The following is a 24,997-nucleotide window of genomic DNA, read 5'->3' on the forward strand; positions in this document are numbered from 1 at the left end:
GACAGCACTGTGGGTGGTAACAGGCTGTCAGGAAGCAGTGAGCTCTTCAGGCAGGAGGATTTCTGAGCATTCCCTGCTGCCATAAGGAGAACACCTAAAAGTAACTCATTCTCTCCCAGGCCAGATGATTCCCATTTTAGAAATATGCACTGAAGTCCAGGTGATTTCTGTGTTTTGTTCAGAGTAAGTATCTTCATCTGGTTTTTGCCTCACTGTAATGACAGTTGAATTGTAGTTGGATCATGTGTGCAATTCCTGAGGTGAAAGGGACCAGCTCTTTGTTCAGACCAGAGGATACTTCAGGTCATCCTCTAACTGTGAACGGAGCGCAGGATTCACTGGAGGAGTATTGGGACTTAAATCCCAGTTTTTGGAGTCCAGAATTAACATGGCCCAACCTAATTCCATCACTGTACTTAAATACTGTTCCACCAGTCCAGTAAAATGAAGGATTATCTCTGATCCTTTTAAGTATTTCCTAGTCATTTAAAGGTAAAACATCTCTATGTTGAAAAATGAGACAGATCTTCTGGATGCTTTATTTATGCCATGCTGGTGCAGGCCTGTGAAATGGAGGGAAAGTTTCAGGCTTTTTCGTAAGGAAGACGGAGTGTCTTCAGTTGTGGAGTGCCTGAATTCCCCTGACATGTAACAACTAAGGATCATCTTCAGGGAAGAGGAGAAATAGCTGTCTTTCTCCTTTTTCTTTCATCCAGCGTGCCATGGATCTGTCTACCTCTTTTCTGCTTCATTTGGTGATTCCCAAGAAGCGGAAGGGAAGGAAAGACTTGCTTTATTCTCAGCGTTTCCCAAGAACATTTGATTTACAGCCTGAGGGATGTGGAGTCTGTTGCTTAACTATGATAGGGAATTTTCTCATGCTGGCAGCGTTACCGATGTCAGTAATTCAACCTTCCACTTGTCCCTCCGGATATGGGTTTTGGGGGAATGTGCATCTCTGTTCTGAGCGGGGAAAAAGGGAGCTGTTTCTTCTGTGGGGCAGTGTTGGGAGATGCTGCCAGAGATCCTGCTGAATTACATTGTGTGTGTCTTCCCTAAAGAAAGATTTGAGCTCTGTATCTCAATTCATTTCTCTTTTGGTCAGGGTTTCCTGAGCAGAAAATGAGGTGGCTCCCCAATTAGCATCTGTTGGTCCGTGATTTCCCAGAAGCTGTATCCTACCTCTATCCCCGTCTTCTTGGTAGAATACCAGGTTGGTTCTTCACAAGTGATTTTCATGGATTTCCATTTAATCTCTTGGCTCATCTTGGAGCTTACTCATGAGAATTCGTCACAGAAAATCCCTTTTTTTCCCACGTCCTGGTTACAACACTGTCTGCCTTTCTCCTCCTTGCTGTGTTTTTGCAGCAGATTCTCTCTTTTTGGTTGTTCCTCCCCAGAGACCCATCAGGATTTTGTAGGACCATTTCCTTGCCACTTTTTCATGCAGATTTCATGCCAATGAACTGGCAAATGTCTGGAGGGTGGATTGTTTGTAACCAAGACATGAATGAGGCTTGGAAACCATTTTTTTGCTGTTCTGAATGTCCCAGATAGCTGTTGCACAAAGTCCTGGCCCTGTGGACAAGATCCTACGTTCATTAGGACTGCAGAACAGCAGAGTTACTTGTTAGACTCGTTAGTGCTCGTCCCCTTTTCCCTGCACTGTTAGAGGTCGGGCAGCAGAGATGGCTGATTGGAATTGGTAGCGGATGGGCAGGATGGCAAAGTCTGTCCCATGGCTCAGGCACACTCTTACACTTGATTGGGTTCCTTCCTGTTGGCAAGGTCTCCTTGTCCTTTGATGGGGGATCCGGTGTGCAGCGCTCGTGTTTTCTGACCTGGTTTCAGCCTAGGGACCTCTTGTCTTCATAGGATGGGAAGGGGAGTCTGAGACAGGCAGGTGGATAAAAGCTTGTTCTGTGTTACACTTTCTCCTGTCAGTTCTGTTTGATACTGATGGGGAAGGCTTGTCTCCCTGTCTGTGCTGGTAAGTATATTTAAAGTGATTAATCTTTATATGCAGAGTTAGGACATACTCATAGACTACCTTAAAATATGAAAATATGACAGGAAAGCTCATTTAAAATATTCCAAATCATCCCCCCCACCCCCAAGTGCTTTCAGACTCTGCCTTTTAGCTTTAATTAACCTTCACTTTTTATTTAGATCAGAAAAATAAATAAAGAGCCCAAGTTAATGGGATTATTTTAAGGTTCAGTTGCTGCTGAGGTTGGACTACATCTAGATAATTAAAATACACTGTGACTTAGCAGAGATAAATAACCAGATGTTTAAACATCTTGCAGCTCTCTGATCATGGTTGCTTGAAATTCCATGACCCCATTTCTGCAGAGGTGTAGTAGTGTTTCTGTGTGGGAAATGTTCTAAAGGGATTAACTGCTGGTTTGGGATCATGACTGTGATAATGGAATGTACTGAGCATATTTCTCTGCAAGATTTTTAACAGGGCTGAGAAGAGGAAAGGTCCTTTGTTTGAACATCAAAAGAAATTTCAGTTATTCTTTAGTCAGTTCAGGTTTCTGGTGTAAGAAAGAACCCAAATAAAACTTGGTTTGAGTAAGGTGACAACCAAGGCTCAGATAGGGGCTGGGCCATTTCTCTTGTACTGGTCATTTATTTCACAGTTTCTTCTGGTCCCTTGACTGAGGGGTTTTGTGTTTTGCTTTGGTTTATTTTAATTTTTTTCCAGTCACCTTCTGGATTTTTGTGCCTGACAACATTGTTTCCTGTAAGCAGCACTGTCAGCAGAGATGTCCTACCCCTATCTTCCACTGTGATAAAACCAGGCAGTGGCTCACGGTACTGGGGTGAGGTGTGGGAGTGGGGTTGTCTGGTTCAAATCATATGTTTTTTGCAACATTATCCTTTGGCAGACCTTCTTGCTCACATTGCCAAGACTGTGGCATAAGAAACTCCAGATGAAACTTGGTAGCAGTCCATTGTGTCCAAGAGGGTCAGCAGTGAAAGGGCCAGTGCTGAGCCAGAGAGGGGCTTGTCCTGGTGGGTGTCACTTTGGATATCCACATCTGTGAGAGGGTGGAGGAGCAGACAGGGCTTGGCCTGAGGCTGCACCAGTGAGGCTGTGTTTCCTCACCCCAGGATAGGAAGGACTGACAGCCATGCCCTGGTACGGGACATGGAGCTGCTCATTCTGTTGTTGGAGTGTGTTTCAAAGAACACTGTGGAGGACTTGTGCTGTTGGATGTAAGCCATATTTGATCTCAATGAGGCATTTTTCCCTCTGCAGATGAATTTATGAGTCAGAGGTGCATGCTGAGAAATGAAAACCTTGACAGATTAAGCTTGATCAGACCTTTCTGGCACAGACTTGGGTCGATGCTTTGTTATTTAAGTGAAAGGGAGTAGCTTTACATGGTCAGGTGTAAAATTCTTGGCTTCAGTACACAGATTTTAAAAATTAAACTTAGCTCATTAATCTGATGGGACACGGAGATAAAAATTAATCCCTCCAGTGCTAGTATGGGAATTGGTGATGAAAGTGGAAGCCTCCTGTACAGCAGCCCTTTATCTTCATCATCAAGGACAATGAGTTTCTGGAGCCCCTTATATGGTTCCCTGTAGGACTGTGTTACAAAACAGTGCTTTCAGAGTGCCTTGCTGCACCGGAGAGGAAACCTTCCACAATCATACCAGCACAGATGGCTTTGGCTTCGGTGAGAGTGAAGCTGAGCCAGCAATGGAAACCTGGTGTGTACACGGCAGAGCCCAGGAAACCTGTTAGGCTGGCTGGAATCCTGCAAGGCCTTGGACACGAGCTTATGTTTTCAGACTTGTGGTAGGGATGTGATCTGAGAGGAGTATTGCTTGTTGTTTATTCTTTTCCTATCTTTCAATAAATAAAATAAAGTAACCCCCACTCTTTTAAACTGTTCAGATAATACCAGTTCAGGCTCCTGTTTTTCAGAGCAAAAAGACTTATTGAGAAGGAAAAATCCTGCTCAGTGTGCCAGATGTCTGAGGTTGGTTCACTGTGCAGTTGCAGTACTTGCAACGGGTATAAAGGCTATCCTGTTCTCACTTAGATGTAAGTACCCTGCTGCTGGCAAACCCCAGGTTTGTGCCCTGGTTCCTGTTGGCACAGTAGTCCTGGTGACTTGTTCATACCGGGCTTCTTGCTCCTTTTAACTTCCGACTGACCTGACCAAATCTGTTCCAGGCTTGTGCTAGAAAAACAAGGTGTATAGTTGTCCCTTGTACCATCACCCCCTGCCTTCCCTGTGGAAACACTCAAATTTTCAAGAAGGAAGCCAATGGGCCACATCAGACTGTCACAATGTTCTGTTAAGTCAAGAACACCGGAGCATTGTGGGCCTGTTCCCTTTTTTCAGTAAACTGAGTCAATCTGGCATTTTGTCTAAAGGGTCTGACAGAGGTTCTGTTGCTGCACTCAGCACATACAAGCTCTAAGGTTGTCTGTGCTCTAAGGAAAGAGGATTACTTTAAGTCAGTTTAAATGATACTTCAATTTAGACAAACTGGTTGTTCAGGACATGTATGTCCTTGGTGCAGGGGGCCAGGCTGCTGTGCAGGCAGTGTTGGTGCCCTGGGTGGGAGGCAATCACCTGAGCAACTGCTGTTCACAGATTTTGTTCCAAGGCCCTGGGGATTGATAAGGCAGCTTATAACGGGATCTGAACAGCACATTCAGATTATTGTACTGTAATTACTTTCCACTTTATTTGAAATTAGCTTTAGCTTTTTTGGCCAATTATTCACAACTGCCACAGCAGCCTCTCCAATTGCTGCTGGTCGGGGGCTGTTTCATGGGAAGCACTGGGTAAGGGGCAGCAGGAAGAGCAGGGCCTTGCCCCACCCCCTCCTGGTAGGGCTGTGGCACAGAATGTGACAGATTACATCAAAGAAACATCTTCCAGGGGGTTTGAAACAAGTCTCTGGTTACAGTTGCTGCACTGCTGCAGGAGCAGCAATTCCACCTCTGTTTCAGACCTCTGTGGCAACCACGTGGTAGAAGGAATGATGTGAGTAAACAGGATGGTTTTGCCTTCATAACTCAAAACTCCAGTGGTAACAGGGAAGCAAAGGCTTAAAATCTTTAATTTGATCAAATTTAACTTGATCTTCTCCTGAGTTACAGAACTTTCTATGACATTCAGTTGCCTTCTCTTTCAGAGAAGAGTTATTAACAAAGCCCAAATTAATTTTTCATAGAAACTTCTGAACTGCAGGTAGCCACCCAAGATGAATCACTGTGATTTGCACTATGAAGTAGATAAATGAGAAACTACTTTCAAATGGCTGTTGAATTTATTTGCTTGATAAATACAATCCTAACAAAATAAAAGTTAACCGATATTAAGAGATTTGTCTGAAGAACATTAGAAAAATCCATGACAATTCAATAGGAATTAGTGTGAATTAAACAAACAAAATGTTTAAATATTGCCAGCAAATATAAAATGTATGTAACGAAGGCAAGGGAGAATGCTTTAGTTTACATTTGTCATCTGATCACATTTTCTGTGTTTATAAACTTTTTTCCAAATTTTAAAAAAATACTATGCTGTTTTCTATAACATATCAAAGCATTATTTGTACAAAATCAAATCATGGCCAATGATTCACAACAGTGCAATAGATAAAGAATACCACCACATCCAACAGGTGCTGAAAATAAATATCCAGATTAAAAAATAAGATAGCCTATATGCACTCTGTGGAGTTTCTGTCTATATATGGTTTGATGGATGAGTCTCATGAGTGTATCCAAAACATTAAATGGCCCTTAAATGCCAGCATGGGTGGAGGATTTTGAAGGGTAGAAGCAGTTAAAACAGCCAAACCAAAAGCAAGTCCCAGATGGGGGTGGTTGGTTTTTTAAACAACAACACAAGGGAGGCTATTGCTGAACCCCCGGTGCTTCCCCTTGGCGTCATCCTTCGGGCTTGCTGAGAAAGCACAAGTGACCGTCACTCGTGCAGGGGAAGCGCTGTGTTGCTTGGTCAGGCAGACACATCCCAAGTGACACAACCCATTCCCATCCCTGCCTACAAGCAGCGGCTATCTCTGAGGGATGGAAGCATTTAGGATGGATGAAGACAAAGCTCTTGGCTACATGGCAGCAGTGTGAACAGGGCCTGTCTTGAACAGGTGTGATGAGGGTGGTTGATAAATGAGTCAGTGTGTTACCTACACCGCTAAAAGACGTGAACGGCTCTTGATGAACATTTCCATCATACGGGGACATAAATAACATCTCTCAAGTTTTTACACTTGCTCAGTACTTCTCAGAACAAAAATGAAGCTTAAGGGCATGTCAGGTAAACACGATACCCCACAGTCTCCCACCGTTTCAGCCAACCCAGAGTAAATTTAAAGCTCCCTTGTATATAATCTGCATCAGAAAGGTATCAAAGGCACAAGCAAGAAGTGACTCGGTTAATAAGCAGAAATAATGGTGAATGAGGATGAACAGATCCACAAGGCAAATAATTAGTAAGTGTGTGTGGGTTTTTTTTTGTTTACTGAAAATGATATTTTCCAATTCTGCTCCAGTGAATGTCAATAATGATTTTGGTTTGAAATAAAACTGTTACTGAATTATTTTAAATCACCTGAAGGAAACCAGTTTTGAAATAATCTGATACTAACTGAAAAACTCTTCTGGCCTCTCCAAACTCACCTGAGTCTGATGAGTAGAAGCCACAAGTATTAGAGACAAAAGTCTCCAGGGCTTAAAAGAAAAGTTTCTTTACAGAATGTACACAGCCAGCAATAATTTGTGCAGTTAGACTCAAATTACAGTAATTTGCACAGTTCAGTTGATTTTATGCATAGCCAAGGAGCCTGATCAAATCGGAGTTTCTTTCCTGTCTTTACTTGGCGATGGCTTGACTTGCTGCTCCTTGCTTGCTTTTGGCTGCTCTTTGGCTGCTTTTGTCTCCAGGACACTGTCTCTTTGCTGCTGAGAAACGCCCCCGCGTTTTTCTGGCTCCTCTTCCTCCTGCACCTGCTGCTCTGACTTGGCTCGCTGCAGCAGCCGGAGCTGCACCCGCAGCTCTATGATGGCCTCTCGCTCCTCGTGAATCGCTTGGTTCAGGTGATTGTTCTTTATCTTTTAAGGAAGGAAAACCAAACATCAGGGCTCCCTCTGACAAAGAACTGCTGTAGCTTGGGGGGTTTTAGCACTGCAGTGAAGCACTGCTGCCAGCCCAGACAGCAGCGGGGACTTGCACACAACAGTAACTTAAAAACGTGGGTGTGTGGGTCACAGCCTGGCAGAACTGCAAACAACCAGTTTGCACATGTGCAAACATCTCTGCACAGGCTCCAGCAAGTAACTGCTAAGGGAAGAGAACCAGTGAATGCTAAGAACCAAATCTTACCTCCAGTTCCTCATTCTGTCTCTGCAAATCCTCCAGGATGACCTGCAGTTCCTCCTCATCTTCACTCTCACTTTCACTCTCGGAAGAATATTCCTCGGTTTCACTTCGGCCATGCTGCTGGCGACTGAAAGACCAGTGACAAATCCTGATTTAAGCACTTCCTCAAGTCTGCCAGAACTGTGGCAGCATAAGACAGTTAACTTGCACCCACCGAATCATCTGCCAATGGTTTTTAAAAAAATAAATAAATCAGACTTTCCTTTCAATGCTTAATAAAGCAGTGATTTCCAAGGGGGATTTTTCTACAGCACAGGGCCTCGTTTCCCTAAGATCATAATTCCAGTTAAAACAACAGAAAATATCCTGAAAGATCCAAATTAGTTGAGACTTGAATAAAAATAAGTGGCTTTCCACTGTGATGTTTGCTGGGTGAGCTTTCAAGTGTAGTCTAGAGCATTACTTCAGCAAAGCATGTGTGTAGTTGTAATCAAAGTGTGCTTGCCTGGCAGGGCTCTGATGTGAACTGTCCCTCTTACCTTTGTATTTCAGCTATTTCTGCTCGGAGACGATCTATTTCTTCCTTCTCTGAGGCAATCTGTCTCCGCAGAAACTGCTCCATGGCCAGCAGTTCTTCCTGTTCTGTTAAAATCTCGTTCTCCTGCAATGATCAGTTAGTTCACTTAAAGTCTTGACTTTACGAGATGATGCTGTCCCCTGAAACACTTCCAGTAGCACTGGTTAGCATGTCTGCTTTGAACTCTGATCCATCAAGACCTCAAAGCAAAAATAAGTTCAAACCCAACCATGTCTGTTCTGAATCCCCAAGATGACTGCTGTACTGAATAGTTGCGTTGATGACACACCAAATCCTGGCATGTTTGGTTGCCTTTCCTTAAATCACAAGGGAAAGCTCAGGCCAACCAGCAAAATAACTAGAAAAACTAAATTATATGTCTTTGAAGATGAATGTAAGGAGGAAGGTACAGTGGGGAGAAGATCAAAGCTACTGGGGGAAGCAACGGAAGGCAAAAAAGCCAAAATAGTTGCCTTACTTCCTTTGATCAGCAGGAAAGCAGTTTAATGGTATTAAAACTGGCTTGATTTGGAAGTGCTTTCTAAGTACATTAACAACAAACACTACTTTTTTCTTTTTTTTTTTTTAATTTTTTTTGTTGCACAGTGTCTCCTTCCTGCTGTTAACAAGAGTCTGCTCAGCTCTGGGTTCACTCCTGCAGTCAGCTTTCCTTCCCTGCTTTACTTACCTTTAAAACAAAGCCTTGTGTTTTAATGCACAGAGAGACCCTGTTAAGCCTTCAATGTCCCATTGCATTAGAAGGGACAAAGGAGCGTTCAATATATCTGAAATATAAAATACCAAAAGGCAAACAGGTGAGTGCCTGCCAGCTACCTGTGCAAGCAGAATATTTATAACTTCTTCATTCTCATTCATTTCTTCTTTGGAGACATCCTCCTTTGAAAGGCTAGCAATTTCTTGTGCAATCTTTGTTTCACACTCCTGCCAGAGAAAGAGAACAACATTTAAAAGGACACCTTCCCCAGTCACTCTAGTTACTCTAAGAAAGATTCTTTTGAATTTAGAACCACCATTTCAGTTGTCTCGAAAGCTTTCAGTGAGGTCTGTCCCTTCTCTGGGACATAGAACAGTTTAAGAAAATGCTTCTCAAGCTTCTTAACCCTGAGTCTTCCACGAATTCCTCCTGGCACTCCAGGATACGATGTTTTAAGCATATAATGAATACATGCCCTGTCAAACACTGCGTTTTTCATCACACACGTATTTTTTTTGTGAACAACTGCAAAGATCTTTCTGTCCCTAGGGAGAGCCAGCTAAGCAGAAAACACAGTTGCTCATCAGGAATGTAAAGTTAAGATAAGAAAATCTGCAGTAAAAAGATTGAAACACGGTTTGATCTGTGTGCCTCTGCACTGTCTCAGATTACGGATCCATGATTTAGATGTCTGGCCAATAAATAGAAAAGTTACTCACCTGTCTCTTAGCTTCTCTTAGCTTCCTCTTAAGAGCTGTTAAGATTCTTTGCACTTCCCAGAGTCTCTCTTCTTTGGATAAGTCTTTTATGCCTGCCTGCAAGTCTCTGTGTAAACAGTTCAGTAGGAACTCCTAGAAATATTGCCAAAGAAGTTAAGTGTCTTTAATATATCACAGTAGGGCAGAGTGAAAAGGAAAATCTTTTTGGCTTTGTGGCAACAGGCTGGGAATTTTGGTTTTCTGACCCTGACATGTCAACAAACAAGTGTTAACATAGACTCAGCACGTGACCTAGAGCCAGGTGAAGTGCAATACTAAAGAAACCACGCTCTTTAATGTGCTCTCCTGACATTCCTCCCACAATAAAAGTGTTGAACTATATAGCAAAGCACTCTATGAATGACACAGTTATGATCATCACAAGACTGTAACAACCTTATACACATGAAAAAGGAAAGAAAACCATCAGTCTCTTTCCAGCAGTGTCCACTGATAGGATAATTGTGATGGAATTAAAAAGTATGTTAGAAACTTATCAGAATTTACTACTGAATGTATAAAACCCGGGGCAAAGATAAACAGAAAGATACTAAAGTAATTGCCAACCTGTCGCCTGATTTCTTCTTTGATGCTTTCTTGTGTTTCTGGAAGTGCTGGCATTGTTGCCATATTTGACCAGCGAAGGGGTTTTGTCACCTGCTTTAGGGTCACGTTCCCAAAGAACTCCTGAACATGTGTAAAAAATACATACAGGACACGATTGCTGATCTGCAAAGAAAGGACAGACAGGATATTGGAAACAGCAGCCTTCAGTATGTCTTTCTATGATCTACAGTCATGCCAGTTTCATGAGAAACTAAGAGATTCAAATCTGGATTAAAAATGACACTTTGAACAATGCAGCACTGGCAATAAGGAGTCACTTCACTGTCTCTCTTACCTGTGCATCTGAGGTATTTTCATGCTGAACTCGGAATCTTCACATGTCTTAGCCTACCATAATTATTTCCATCTCTGGTAGCTACAGAAATATATTAAATCTTTCTTTGTACTGAGGTAAAGGTAGTTAGTAAAAGGGAACACCAACTGTACTATGTTATGGCTGATGGCTGGCTACACCTTCTCGCTCCTACCCCAACCTGCAGTATTTTCTACAGTTTCTCTCTCAGATGATTTAATAGAGTAGAAAAAAAGTAGTTTGAAAGGATCTTCCAATGTATCCCATTTTAACATGAGACAGAAGCAAGTACGTATTTTGACACTGTATCTTCCATTAAAATTAAAAAAAATTATCCTGAAACAAATATTAGAGTTCTGTCACTACCTGCACTTTAATTGCTAAGATCTAGTTACCAACAAAACATGATTGGGCCTGCACTGTTTTATGTTAATTGTTACCTCTTTTCTCAGCTATAAAGGTGTCTGGCACAGCAAAACAGCCAAGAATAACACCCAGCCCTTTTGCTACTGGGCCTCCACCTGGACTCTTAATTATAAAGTCAAGCTTTTCTAAAGTGTGGGGTTTGTTCTGGAAGGCCCACACCCAATAATGCCATGTTTTCATGATGCACAGAATGAATTTAAATTAAATGTTTCCAAGATGTTTATTAAGGAATCAATCTAGAAACCACAATATCTTACTGGAAAATAAAGTCAGTTGTTTTTCCCCAGCCATTTGTCTGCAGACACCAAAGCCATTCTACCCATGTCACCACTGCACCAGAAGATCTATGTGCTGGACAGGGTTCATCGGTTTGATATTAAAATTAAGCAACAATTTAGTCTTCACTAAATTATCACTGAATCAGAAGCCCCCAGAAATTGTGTATCTGCATGAATTATTGGACAATTTCAACATTAAATGACTGCTGTTCATGACAGAATTAAAACACAGACAGCAGTCTTTCTATCATAGTAACCCAGATATCAGACCCATAGTATGCAAACTCACAAGTGGAAAGCCTTTTGTTCCCCCTTTCCCAGAATTTCCGGTTCCCGAGGCATAAGCAGAAGCTGTAATTTAGCTTAACTGTATCAGACAATATCCAATTCCCACCAGCACAACAATTGCTACAAAAAAGTCCTTCTTGGGTTGAAGTTGTGCTCTAACACCTGCTGTGTGGTGCACGTACCTGGACAGTAGGGCTGAGCACTATAGAAATATTCTGGATGTTCATTTTTGTTTCCAGTTCCTCTGCAATAACATGGTCCATATGCACAATCAGCCAAGAAATTAGGAGGTGGTTACACTCTGGCAACTCTTTCAGCAGCCTCTGGCACTCCTGAACTTTCTCAGCCTCTGTGCTCTTTCCACAAGCATCTTCAAAGCGGGACGTGAGCTCTTTGGTAAGCAGGTTTTCAGGCAGCTCTCGCAGGTACTGTTTCAGCAGGCTGGCCACTGTGTAGGGCTCGTATTCTTCCAGGTTAGGAGACTCTTCGCGATCATAGGCTGCTTTTAGCTCGTCAACTTTCGATTTTATTCCTTAAAATATTCAGATCAAGAATTAAGGGGAATTTCGACTCTAAATGTATAACAGTTATAGTTAAACTTTTTTTTATTTTGAAATGCACTTATTTCACCTGTCTTTACAATTTAAGCTGATTGAGGAACACCTTTTAAAAGTTATCCACACGTAACAAAGGGAAAATCACGACTCACAATTACATGATCACTGGTTCTAAAAGCACTGACTAGTACTACGAAGCAAAACCACAGCACTGACAGAGCTCTGAATCAGAACTGCTGCCAGAATTCCCCTTCATCAAGGAACATAAAATAGGGTGAGGAAGGGTAGGGAAACGTTAAGATCAATTTTGTATTTGCATTCAGCACCTTTGTGGCTGTTCAATTATACATCCCTAAGCCAAGCAGCAAATATGTTATCAATTCAAATATTGTGCAGCAAGTTCTACCTATAACAGGTTTCCTCTGTCAAAATAAAACCCACACTTCTTAGTTTCCAGATTTCCAGTTGGCCCTCCTCAGTAGAAGAATCTCACACAAGATTTTTGATTTGAGGCATCCTATGAATAAAAGTGTGTTCACATAATTATTCAGCCCATCCAAGATTTTCTGTAAGGTGTTTTTATAACTCAGTGACATTCTAGTCTTCCTGAACTTGGAGAAATTTCATTAAAGCTCAGCACCCACTTGAGTTACACCAACTCAGCGTGCTGCCATGGCTTGGTTCATACCCAATGAGTACAACTGGGCACACTCAGCCCAGGTAAAATAGGCTGAGTTTCATGCCCAAAATGAGCCCTCACAACAGCTGGCAACTGCAATGCAATTAAGCCAATGCAATGCTCTCTTTCAGTTCTCAGTTTAAACAATCCTACACGCACAAGAGGGTGCTGTTGCACTGGAGAATACCTATGAAGTACACAGAGCAGAAATGATTTACAGAAAACACACCTGTGAAAATTCCCAACACACAGTGTCTAGAAAAAACAAGCAACCAAAATGTTTCATGGGGCTAGACAAAGCAACTGCTTAAGCTGCTGCAGTATTTATGCATACCTACCTAATACCATGCAGATGGACAGCATGAAGACAGCTTAATGAAGCCTTTGATATCATTTGATTACTGCTTTACAGTGCTGGCCAACCTGTTTCAAATACTTTTCCTCAAATTCCTTTTCTCCCTTGTTCTTGCCCCCTTACAGGTACCCACAGAGGTACTTACATGAGTTACGTTCCTGATGTAGCTCACAAATAAAGGGACTGTTTTGTTTAATGTGACTAAAACTGAGGTCTCATTTATGTAAGCTGGTGTTATGCAACTACCATGGTTAATTAGCCAGCTGTTGCTAAGCTTAAACAGTGAAACTTGTATTTTCTGGTTATTAGCATATTTGCTGAAAGAAAACAAGTTTTTAAGAAAAAAAAAATCATACAATGGAATTAACTGGAGAAACTAACCTAGTGAGAAGTTTATGTGATAAAATGGTTATATCTCATTTTTGCTTTTGCAATCAGCTACCATTGTATTTCTACTGCAGAAGAAAAAGAATACAAGCTGGCCATACGCATTTTATTCATTATTACCATCCTATCACAAAAGGCCAAAATAGGTGTGTTTTTACTGCCATTAGGCAGTACCACCATATTAGCAATTCTTCTGGTATTTCATACCTACAGCCTTCCTTAACTTTGGCTACCTGATTAACTTTTGGATAATCAAAATTACTGCAGCTACAAACAGAGTCTCTAGGTGTTGGAAACGGTAAATAATAATAAGATGGCAAGTAAAGACCTTAGGAACCTTCATGTCAGTGTGCCCAGAGTACCTGAAACTCTGTAGATGCCTTCACATTTCATGCCATACTTCTCTACGTAATCTATACATTCACGGAAAACTGCTGGCAGGCGGATGCCATCATACATCATGGTCCTGTCTACGGCATGAGACAGAGGAATGCCAAACACGGGTCTGTGACTCGGAACATCCACTTGAGGTATCTCTGTCTCCTGAATTGGCTTTTTCTTTTTCTTCTTCTCTTTCCACTGTTTTACAACATCTGCTGCAGTTAAGTCTTTCGACTTCTTCTCTTTATGTTTGTCTTCCTTGTGTTTGTCTTCCTTGTGTTTTTCATCTTTGGGTTTCTCTTTTATCTTAAAATCCTTTTCCTTCTTTTTGGAAAAGCTGGGTTTCTTGAAGACATGTATTCCCTTGGACCGTTTCAACTTTGAGGGACTTTCAGCTTCATCACCGGAACTGTCCTCTTGAAATGCAGCATAACCTTCCGCTGTTAGGCAAAGGAAGAGAAGGGAAGAGGACAGCTGTGAGTTTCTAAACAGCATACTGCAAGAGGGAGAGAACACAAAATCATACACAGGGAGAGAAGCAACATGAATTAAAAAATAGCACCTGCCTGACTCCTCAAAAGGTTTTCTTTGATTGTTACATACTTTAGTGGACAAGGATTAAATCAAGGTTGCATAAACACACTAAAGATAAGCCACAGAGCTCCTGAATGATCTAAACAATGAATACTTTATATACTTACTCATAATGGCAATGTCCATCTTATGGGCTAGATTCCCATCTAATAGTCAAGGAAATGCAAAATAAAAACAACTGTCTGGCAACTTCTCTATGTTCCTGTAATCAACAGTATAAGAGTTGCTGTTAAGGATCATCTACTAGATACACATAAGTCTAACAAATATCTATTAAGAACAAACTAAACTTCAGCCACTTAAAACCCCAATCCCTTTCCAGAATATTATGAATTTTAAGGTATAAAGTTAGTAAAGTTTCAGCCTCAAATAAAACACAAGAAAAAAACCCAGACTCAAAACTAAAAAAGCACTAGCACACTTACTTTTCACTAGATGAATAAAACAATTCCAGTAACACTAGCACAATACCTGCCCGTGAAGGTGCAAATTTGCCTTAAAAAGCATATGGGAGAGCTTCAAACAAGTCCCTGGGCTGAGTACACTGTTCCAGCAGCAAAACACCAAGTGCTGTCTAAAACATGCACCAGTGCTTTTAACTAACTACGCCTCTGCAGCCAGCCCTGCCTCGCCTTCAGGCAAGAACATGAAAATCTCTAAAGGTGGATTAACAAAAAAACCCAACCAACAAAAAAACAACCCACAAACAACATGCAATCCAACACAACTTCCAAGCCCACTAATTCTAATTTTACATACTCAGTACCCCATATAAGAAAAGTAAGCCTGAAACCTGGTCAACAAGGATGACATTTCATGTGCCATCTGCACCAGCCAGGTCCCCCAAGGCAGTGGGCACCAAGCTCTTGCTTCAAGGCGAAGCCCCCATTACATACAGATCCTTTGAGGCTCTTCCACTACCTACGGCAGTGCCTCTGCTCCAGTGAGGAGGCACTGACAGCCAAGTGCTCTTGCTGTGTGAATAGTTTTGGGTAGAGGAAAATTACCCTCTTAGATAATATGAGAGCACATCATGTATGAGACTACAGGCTGTAATTTTTTTAGGTGAAAGATCTGACGCAAAAGAACCAGAGGACATTTGGTCTTTTATTCTTCCAGTTCTGAACTATAACAGGTTGCAAAGTTTCTCAGCATTACTTCAGCACATCTAAGGAGCTGTCTGTATTTTGAAGCCTCCTCAGTAGCTCTGTAGAAGATAGCTTTTAATAGCCAAATAAATATAGGAAATGTATTAAAGCATGGAACTACTATAATATAATTACAATTATTTGACCAGCTTGCCCTTCCCAGCTGGGACTCTTCCCCTAGGACTACCAAACACACACTTTCATAGCAGACTGTGAAAGACCATAGAACTGTTACTGTCCAAATGGATTTTAATATAAAAATGCAAATGTTAACTGGAGCACAACCACCAACCTCTCTATTTACTGGCTATATCATTCACTGGTTTTGTAAACAAAAACCAGAAATGGGTAAGGAAAACCTGCACTACAAAAACTAAGGATTCAAATCTCACTCTTATAAAGAACTGTGGATGCACCAGCTGCAGGACAAAGGAGGAGCACACATCACCATTCTGCCTTTGTGAGAATGCGACAGGGTGGCACTGAGTTTCAAGATGGACTCCACAGATGTAATTTCCAAACAGAAAGCCATACCTTCACCAGACAGACCCCAGGACAATTTGCCCCCAGTCTTTCCTGCTGGATAGCTGAGACAACTCCCAGTCAAACAGCGTGGGGTTCCACACGCACACCAGGAACATGTCAGCACAGGGGATCCAAGCTTGGAGGTCGGTGCCACCAAGAGAGCTCCTGCCTCACATGTCTCAACACTCCATGTTGCAACGCAAACCCTGGTGCCTTTCTAGGTCTGTGGTAATGTAGCACCAGCAATAGCACATTACTGAAACTGGTAATTCTTGACTTCATGAGAGAAGACAAGAAGCAGCAAGTTAAATACGAAACCAGCCTTTTGTAATTTGTCTCAGTAACATAAGTCAACAAAGTTTAGAAATATCTACTAATACTAATACAGATTCGTAGAGCTTAACCCACCCATACCAAGAGGGGGTTTGCACGTCTCTCAGAAAAGCCCAGTTTACTTTATTGTATTTTTGGTAATAAAATTACTGCATCCCTTTCACTAGTGACGCAATATAGTGAAATACAAAGAACTTAAATTTATACAGAAGAAATATTATCAAAACCACTTGACAAATCAGGTAATTCTAAATGTGGAAAGAGTATTATCTACTGTTAGTAAACTGATATTTCTGTTCATTGTTTCCTCAAGACTTCTAGTACTAATAGTCCCCATTTTCCCATCACTCTAATACATGTCCATGACATTTTCCTACATCCAGTAGGAATGTAGGAGACCAGTACTAATGTAATAAATACTCAAATTCCACTGGCATGATGGACTATCTGCCAGTTCCTTGCTCAGGCTTTGTTAGACCTTCCTTCCACAAGCATGTCTTCACTGCAGTTATTTTAAATGTGAAGTAAAATGAATAAGAAGAGTAAGATCTACTACGTACATATAGATCTACTACCTACTTTATCTACAGAAAAAGTATAGCCCTTATCTTACTGAAAATTATGAAAACCTCTTTTAAAATAATAATAATAATAAAAAAAATCTAGTGTTACATTGGAAAAATCTAACTTACAGGCTTAAAAGCTTTGTCATGCAGCAAGGCCACTATCATTCTATCACTCTGCATACTTGGGAATACTCCTCCTGCACTCTTACAACAAAGCTATAAAGTCATGCTATACACTATTTATTGTTAACTCAAAGGGTTGCATTATGTAGAACTGCCACTTATCAAACAAGATACTTTTTGTCCATCGTGTCTCTGATGAGTTTTAAAGTAATTTATAACTCTAGAGATGATTCAGCTCCCTGGGGAAATCTGCAGCATCTGTAATTAATTCACTGAAAGAAAACATGGATGGCTTTTATATATGAAAGAATTAGTAGGTCAAATATGACCGATCTCCAATGCTAGCATTAGTTACCTAATTTCAATTTGTCAGAGGGATTGCCTTCCAACTGCATACCATTTCTAAGCAGAACTGTAAGATACATGAATGGACAATGAGCTCAGATAGATGGCTTCTATTTCTTCTCCCTGCCCACAAGACGTATCATTACTATCAACATAGATTTCCACCTTACAGACACTACTAACACTTACTATCCAACTTTCAATTAGAAAGGCTTGTCTTTAATATGTATTCAACTCACTGATGTGAGCACAGCAATCCCAAACAAATTCTGCATTCAGATTACTCTACAAAGTTATGCCAGCAGAGCAAATGAAGCTGAAATAAGAAATTTGCCTTACTTTGTTTTGATTTAAAATAATCCCTGGCATTGAAAGGTAGACTTTTAAACTATTTGCAAATGGTACTTTGCTAGATAAATGCACAGTGGTATATAGAGATTCACAGTAATTTGTCAGTACAATAGGATGTAGCTACACATCCTATTTATCTCAAAGAAAACCTTGATATGAAGAGCCTCTAATGTTTACCGGGGTAGACAATTCTAGTAACTTCTTAGTATGTAGATCTGGAAACTCTATTCAGAGCTTCTCCACTCATCAGATGAGTTAAAATAATGTTTTATTTGCAATAGCAGTGACTTGCTATTGCCTTAATCTACTTCCCAAAAGAAGAGATGGACCTCCTGGCCAACATATTAGGGATTTGGCCTTCAAAAATATTTCCTGAAAATTTCAGAAGAGTTCATACTAGTGATACTACTAGTCCCTTCAAAAGACAGTTTGGTTTATAATTCAACCAACTCCAGATTTTCCTAAGAATTATATAAAAAGTAAGAAAATTATTCTAAACAAAAAAATCCTAGCTGCATATTGAACCCATCCCGTCCAACAGCATCAATCTCAGAAGTAAAAAGAATAAGTAAGAGTAAGATCTACCACATACAGACTTTTTACAGAAACTCTAATGAGTAGAACAGCTGCTTCTTCTTAAGTATTTCTTATAACCTTTTTCTTTTGCAAAGAACTGCAAATTTTATGACTGTATCAACACATGATTACTGACAGGTATTTAAACATTAAAAAAAAAAATCAATTACATTGGTCACTGTTTCAGATAATCCATTACTGCCTAAAACAGATCCATTTTTGCTCTCCTGCTGTCACAGTACAAGTTCTGATTCAATCAGGAAACAGATCTGATTTAAAACTATGCCACTAAAAGGAAAATTCCTTTTAATCCCTAATAAGTCCCCTAATCTAACTCACTCCACAGCCAACCAACACCCAGTCTATCACAGAGGAGTGGAGAATAGAAATTAGTGGCTGAGATATTTTTCTAGCACCTGACATGCCATGTAAAAAACAATATTCCATTTAATTTTCTATTATCTCCAAAACATTTCTAGCACTTTTCCTCCAGAATAATTGCTGTGTATTATTAGACTACTGCCATTAACATGAAAAACATCAAATCATTATATTAACCACATAGGAAAAAAATGCTTTTTTGATATAGGTACTAATAATGAAGCTAAGAGTGCATCGCTCTTGAAAACAGGATTGACCTGAAAAACTAAAATGAATAACTGTGGGATATTTATCCTTCCCTCCCTATAAACTCTCCTGCGCTTCAAGCACTACTGAAGTTTACATTTAGAGTATTATCAAAATAGCCCAAGGTACAGTTACAGTTTCAGGAGTTAGAATGACCTTGTCATTAGTTCACTAATTGCAAATTCAACAAACTCTGCCACAATGTAATGTCCACTTGTTGTTTTTATACTGACATGTTCATTTATATTTGTTTAAGCCCCAAACTACATGATCATGGCAGGTTGTCCAAAATCAAAGCAGGTAGTCAAAAAATATGAAAAGAAAGAATCTGAACACATGTAACAGAATTTAAAAGTTGGAAGAAACTGAAGAATCAGAAGTATGGGAGGAATAAAAAATGCCAAAGCCAGAAGGGAAACTCTTAAAAATCAACCATGATAAGCAACTGTAAAGAACCCTTGTCATTTACACAAGCAAAATGCCTGTTCAGGGCATATCTACAATAATGACTACTTTTGGACTGTATGAGATGTACTGAAAGCTTTGTATGTAACTCACTCTTCTATCTGAGTAGCAATTACATGACAGATATGTATTAGGGCTAAGAAACGATGAATACTTTTTACATTAGAGTTGCAAGAGATGATTTGATTCTTCCTATGTTTTACATTTTTGTGTTCTATGAGGATTTTTCATATCTTTAAGGTGTCTTTTAAGTAACAAGAACTGCTTTACATCAGCTATAAAATGTGTTGCAATTTCTTGCAGAAGAAAGCAGCTACAGTGCTAGTGTGCACAGACCTGCATGGATTTGCTGAAGAAGCATTTTTCCTCTTAAACAACAGCCTTCATTTAGACTATCACCATGAGCCATGCTGAATTCAACCACAAAGAAACCCACATGATGTACAACGCTGATCTCTACCAACCCCAAATTTAGAGGTGTGCAATGCAGAACGATAACAGAAAGCTTGTTTGCAAAAAAAAAAAAGCAATTACTGATAGCCTGAATTTGGACCTAGCCAATCAGCAACGAATTTTCATCACCAATTCAGTAATCTTATTAGGTCACTGTTGTTTACATTAGAGAAAAACCCTAAGGAATCATTTTTGTTAAAACCTGTAGGAATTTCAACTCTTGGTTTTTACCTGAGGATGCATTTTTGAGTTACAGTATTCTTCAAGCACACGGTTTTTAGTTAAAGCAGCAATAGTCCTTCTGAACTGCAGTAGAAACAATTCCTGTATTCCAGGAAACTGCTTTGATTAAAAGCAGTGCAGTGACAGCAAATTATTAAAGAGTAATTATTTAAATATGTGCATGCACATTACAGTCACCATATTAATTCCAACAGCATACTGTGTGCTGCCTCATTGTTTCTGATCTTCCAAATTCCACATGTAAGAAGTAGCAAGATACACTGGCATCAAAGATAGAGGTACTGTAGAAGAGGAACATTATTTTGAAATTGTGCTAAAACAAATGTCAGTTAAAAAGCACTAGCACGTAGGATGTGATATTTAGGTTTGAGAGACTTGGACAGTAAGTGTCTCTGGTAGTGAGACAGCTAAGTATCAGCTCAGTATTTCCAAGTGCTTTCTTCTTTCAGAATACATAGAAAAACATTCTTGAATAAAATCTTGCACATTTCCAAAATTTTCTGCACAAATCTAAAGGTGGAATGTAAGGTTTCTGTTGTTTGGGAGAAAGACAAAGAATGGATTATATAGTCAAAGCTTTACTTTCTTCTAATCTTTGCTCTGTCACTTCTGGAAAATTCAGATCTCAGTGCTGGTTTGCATATTTTTGACCTCTGCAATAATACTTTGGCACTGTGGAGGAACCTGCACGATCAGACTAAACTGAGAAGCTAGAGAAAAGAAGGTCACAGATTTTACTACTCCTCAAATAGTGGTGTAGTGTGCACATGAAAATTTGAAATGGTACGGGAGATACATGGAAAAAAGGTTAAAGTTGTTGAAACTGACTCTTCCAAATTTCCAAGCATAAGATTCAGGTCAAACATACAGTTTTATTTTAGACAGCACTTCAGCTACAATTAAAAAAGGACCTATTTGGAAATACATTTGAAAACCTCCACTTAGAATGTGAACTCATAATGAGATTAGAAAAACCCATGCAAGGCATTTACCAATGCATCATTAAAGGTATTGGATAAACACAATTTCTTAGTAACTCTGGGCACACTTTTGGTACCTGTATCTGTGCAACAAAAAACCAACCAATTGTTTAGTTAAGGTGTTGGTTTTTCTGGAAGAGAAATAGGTACTGCACAAAGCCTGTTTGTAACAAGTTAACTTCCTTCACACCTAAACAAGTTCAAAAAACCCCAGTGGCAATACTAAGCAATTTTGAGAGAGAAAGAAAGAAACATTAAAAGCATCAAATTACAAAGAGAAGTTGTCTACTCACTTCTTTTTTCTTTTTTCTTAAATTTTCCTTTCTTCTTCCCATGCTCCTTTTCATCATCAGATACTATATCTGGAGGCTCATGCAAGCTGTCATGAGGGGGTGAAGGCTCACCGGTGCGGTACAATCCAGGGAATTTTGTAGGACTGATTTCTTCAGAGCTGGGAGTACGAGCAAGACCCCCACTGTGCTCTACCCGACGGTGTTCACTGGGGCTGCTGGTGGGAGGCAGGAAGCACTCGGTCATTCTGATTCCCTGATATCAAAGCGAAATCTTCTGCTACCTGTCCATCACACCTGCAGCAGGGGAAAACAAAAAGAAACCCACACTATTTTAATCAACGAATTTCAGAACCCCTTGTTTAGAGCTCTATCCTGAAATCACAAACACCACCTTCTACAATGAATCTTCCAACTTATGTCAAGACACAGCAACACAACATCAGCTCAGCGTTTGCTGAATCTGTTCATTAACTCCTAAGCCATATCAACATAATATGAGAGCTGCTATTTTAGCCATTTCTACTTTGTAGTATATATTAAATATATATTATATATATTTAATATATATTTAAGTATCAGAACACTTTAACAGTTGAAATAATTCTTACAAAATTCATAGGCATCTTGCATACTGATTGGTAAAATTTACTACAAAATAGTCAGCTAACTTTAAGTTTTTGACATAAAATGGATTTGTCTGGAAGTTCAGAGTGTTTGTGAGCATTGCCCTTAAGGCAAAGATCATTTTCATCTTTCCCAAGAAGATTTTATAGATGCAAATAAGAACTCGCCTAGCCTGCTGCAATAAAGGGGAAAAAAAATAAAATAAATAGAGTTAAAGCAAATCCATCTTTTAATTATGCAAATGCAAATTAAAGAAGGTAAAAGAATGATAATTAAATTTTTCTGGTATACTACAACTTCACCTTTGAAGAGGCTATATCAGGTTATCTGCGCCCAGATGCTGGTAAATTTGCTTGAGAGTTACAGACAAATAAATGATAATAAAAAAATTACTGAAGGAAGCCAATACATAAATTCTCAGCAATGGAACTTGTAAGCAAAAAACCTCTTCCTAGTACAGATAAATTTCAGAAATTCCACAGAACAGGTATGCTGTATGGGACATCACACCTCTGGAGTCCACTTGGCTGAATTTGGCCCCTTGTATCTAAACGGTCACAAAGGATTTTGTTGTATTTTGTTATATTTTTAATTGATATCAAATACTCCTCTGCCATGCTTATTTGATACTGTATTTAAACAAGTAAATGGCATGCTCAAACATGGGATTTCACAAAAAATATCCAGGTATCTAAAGCTTCAGAATTACAGCTATCAAAAAATGTCAAAATTTTCAACTACATTAGCATTTTCAGTATTGCCAATGACAAAGACTGGTAATATTATTGCATCTCATCTCAGTATCAGAATGATCTGTAAAATTCCTGCACAGCGCCTGTTTGCATTTCATAACCAATCCCTCACCCCTGCTCTAAGAAAAACAGAACCAAACCCACCCCACCAGCAGCTGATAAACAGTAGACGGTATTTCAATAATAACTAATGGAATTAAATTAGAAATATTGCATAAAGTTTTTTTAAATGAACAGGATGGATGGTACCTACAAATAATCCATGTTTAGAGTGGACAAGGTGGGCAAGTGCACGGAAGGAAAGAACAAGGTCATTGCAAAGGCACAGACCATCACCCTGGAAAATGAGGACACACAGGCTTTGCTTCTGGAACCCAGCAGAGCTTCTGGGATTAAGACAGACTTAGCCCATACATTCCACAACACTGTTCAGCAGTATTACTCAACTCCCAGGGTTTTATTTACAGATTGGTAGCATACAGAAAAAATATAACACAGAATTGTGTTCTGCCAGAGATGTGTCCAGCTAAGTGGGTTTTGGGGAGGGTGGTTGGTTTATTTTTTTGGGGATGGGATTTTTTATTTTAGTTTTTTAATTCTCATCTTTCAGCTCCCTGTATGCAGATCAGAGTGAAATTTTAATGTATGTATGCAATAGTACCTCACTAAAGGAGATCACTCACAGTGCTTATGGAAATTATCAGTTACTCAGATCAGAATTTGAATAGGGCACAGTAAGACACAGAATTATGATGAGAAACAAAATATTCATGAGGTCTTTTAATACTGTTCATTCTTTATTCTGGCTAAAGCAGAGACTGACTAAAAATAAAGATAATGGCGTATATTTGTAACTGCAACAAATTAAGACTGCACTTAGGTTTAATTTTTTTATTTTACAGCTTAAAGAAGAATTACTTTCCTATATGCATAATTTCCTAGGCCTTTAAATAAAGGAGAAATTCTAGAATGCTCAAATTATATGACGTATCAGCAGAATGAGAGCCTTTAAGCCTACTGCAAAAACCTCTTCCACTTTTACTAATGGATGTTAATGTATTACTGCCATATAAATCCGCACCTTTCCTCTCGCTTTTACAATTTTTTTCTGACAAATAAATGGTGAAACTGAAAAAAATCAGGGATCTTCTAGGCATTTTGAGAAGGAACATTTCCAACAGGCTCAGTCTTCTGCCAACTTCTCCCTCTCAGACTTGACCCTTTCTTCCCAATCTGTTACTGCTGCAGTCCTGCCTCTCCTCTGCAGCAGGCTCCCTCCTTCAAACTGCTTTTCCTCACTTTTGCAGTTCTCATCAGTCAGGAGATTTAAGAGCTCACTTCTGCCACATGAGGCCATACCACCCCCCCTCCTATTAACTCTCCCCTGCCTCCAATTATAGTAGTTTGCTCTCTCGAGATCCCTTTGTGAGATGATTCAAGTTGCTGGCTGCTCCAACAGGCTTCTGCTGCTGAGCTGGCGTGTGGAAGAGCTCAGCAAGCACTAACAAGGACAAACAGAGAAGCAGCAGAACCACAAGGACAGGAGTGCAACCTCCCTCTTTGGGCAGCTCTGTTTTGTGATTCTGCACGCAAAGCTTCATCTCCTCAGACTTCAATTAATTCGTAGTATCTTTGTCACAACATAAAGCTTTGATTTCTTTACCACCCAGTGTCAGTACTCCCACGGTTCTTGTCTTGACTCAGTACTCTTTTTTCACCCTCAGTGTATCACACACAACATAATCTTCATCTGCTTTGGTCTCTGTGACTCAAGCTCAGTCTCCCACTTTCCCTTCATCTTGTTCTTTAGGTAGTTCCTACTCTCCTGCTGCACACTGCTTTATTGTAGATAAACTACTCCCTTTTCTTCCTCTGTTTCTTCTATCCTGGATGTTGTTCTCTGCTGCAGTCTTTTGTTTCCTCTTGATTATCTACCTCATCATCTCACCTTGTCCCCATTTCTCCCACAGGCTCTCATTCTCTTCCTAGTATCACAAGAAGTCACCTTCTTCCTTACCTCCCTACCAACAGAACACTCCTTGACGCCCACCACTTCTCGTTCACTTGACATTTGATTCTTCTTCCACAGGAGCCACAAATGCTGTTACACGACAGCACCAGAGAGCTTCTTGCAGTTCAAGCACCTCCTCGGACCTAGCTACTTTTTCCAGTACTCCCAAAATGCAGTTTCTTGAACCATCTTCCTGCTCAACATTGAGTCAAGCCTGCAGAATAACTGAATGTCAAAAATAAGCCTTCACTGAACATGTGCAAAATTGTGACCTTTCCTCTAT

At 40.0% G+C, this 24,997-nt stretch overlaps 1 protein-coding gene across 6 annotated transcripts in view; it reads right to left on the reverse strand.

Annotated features, from left to right (window-relative positions):
- Positions 1–5,291: 5,291 nt before the first annotated feature.
- Positions 5,292–24,997, reverse strand: part of RALBP1 (ralA binding protein 1) — a 33,586-nt gene continuing 13,880 nt past the window's right edge. For 4 of the 6 annotated variants that reach the window (XM_051773476.1, XM_051773484.1, XM_051773502.1 and 1 more), the window contains exons 2-10: positions 21,328–21,621; positions 13,687–14,145; positions 11,529–11,878; positions 10,003–10,164; positions 9,397–9,528; positions 8,797–8,904; positions 7,925–8,046; positions 7,389–7,512; positions 5,292–7,117 (exon numbers count right to left, since the gene is read on the reverse strand). In XM_051773476.1, the coding sequence (XP_051629436.1) occupies positions 6,854–7,117; positions 7,389–7,512; positions 7,925–8,046; positions 8,797–8,904; positions 9,397–9,528; positions 10,003–10,164; positions 11,529–11,878; positions 13,687–14,145; positions 21,328–21,571 (1,965 nt within the window). In that variant the 5' untranslated portion in view covers positions 21,572–21,621 and the 3' untranslated portion in view covers positions 5,292–6,853. Of the gene's footprint in view, positions 7,118–7,388; positions 7,513–7,924; positions 8,047–8,796; positions 8,905–9,396; positions 9,529–10,002; positions 10,165–11,528; positions 11,879–13,686; positions 14,146–14,406; positions 14,478–21,327; positions 21,622–24,720; positions 24,868–24,997 lie in introns of those variants that run through there. The other 2 variants (XM_051773512.1, XM_051773520.1) reach the window with 2 other exon arrangements.

Source organism: Manacus candei, unplaced genomic scaffold (genome assembly GCF_025592945.1).
Source record: "Manacus candei isolate 608988 ecotype Guabito, Panama unplaced genomic scaffold, ASM2559294v1 h1tg000008l, whole genome shotgun sequence".
NCBI classification, from domain to species: Eukaryota; Metazoa; Chordata; class Aves; order Passeriformes; family Pipridae; genus Manacus; species Manacus candei.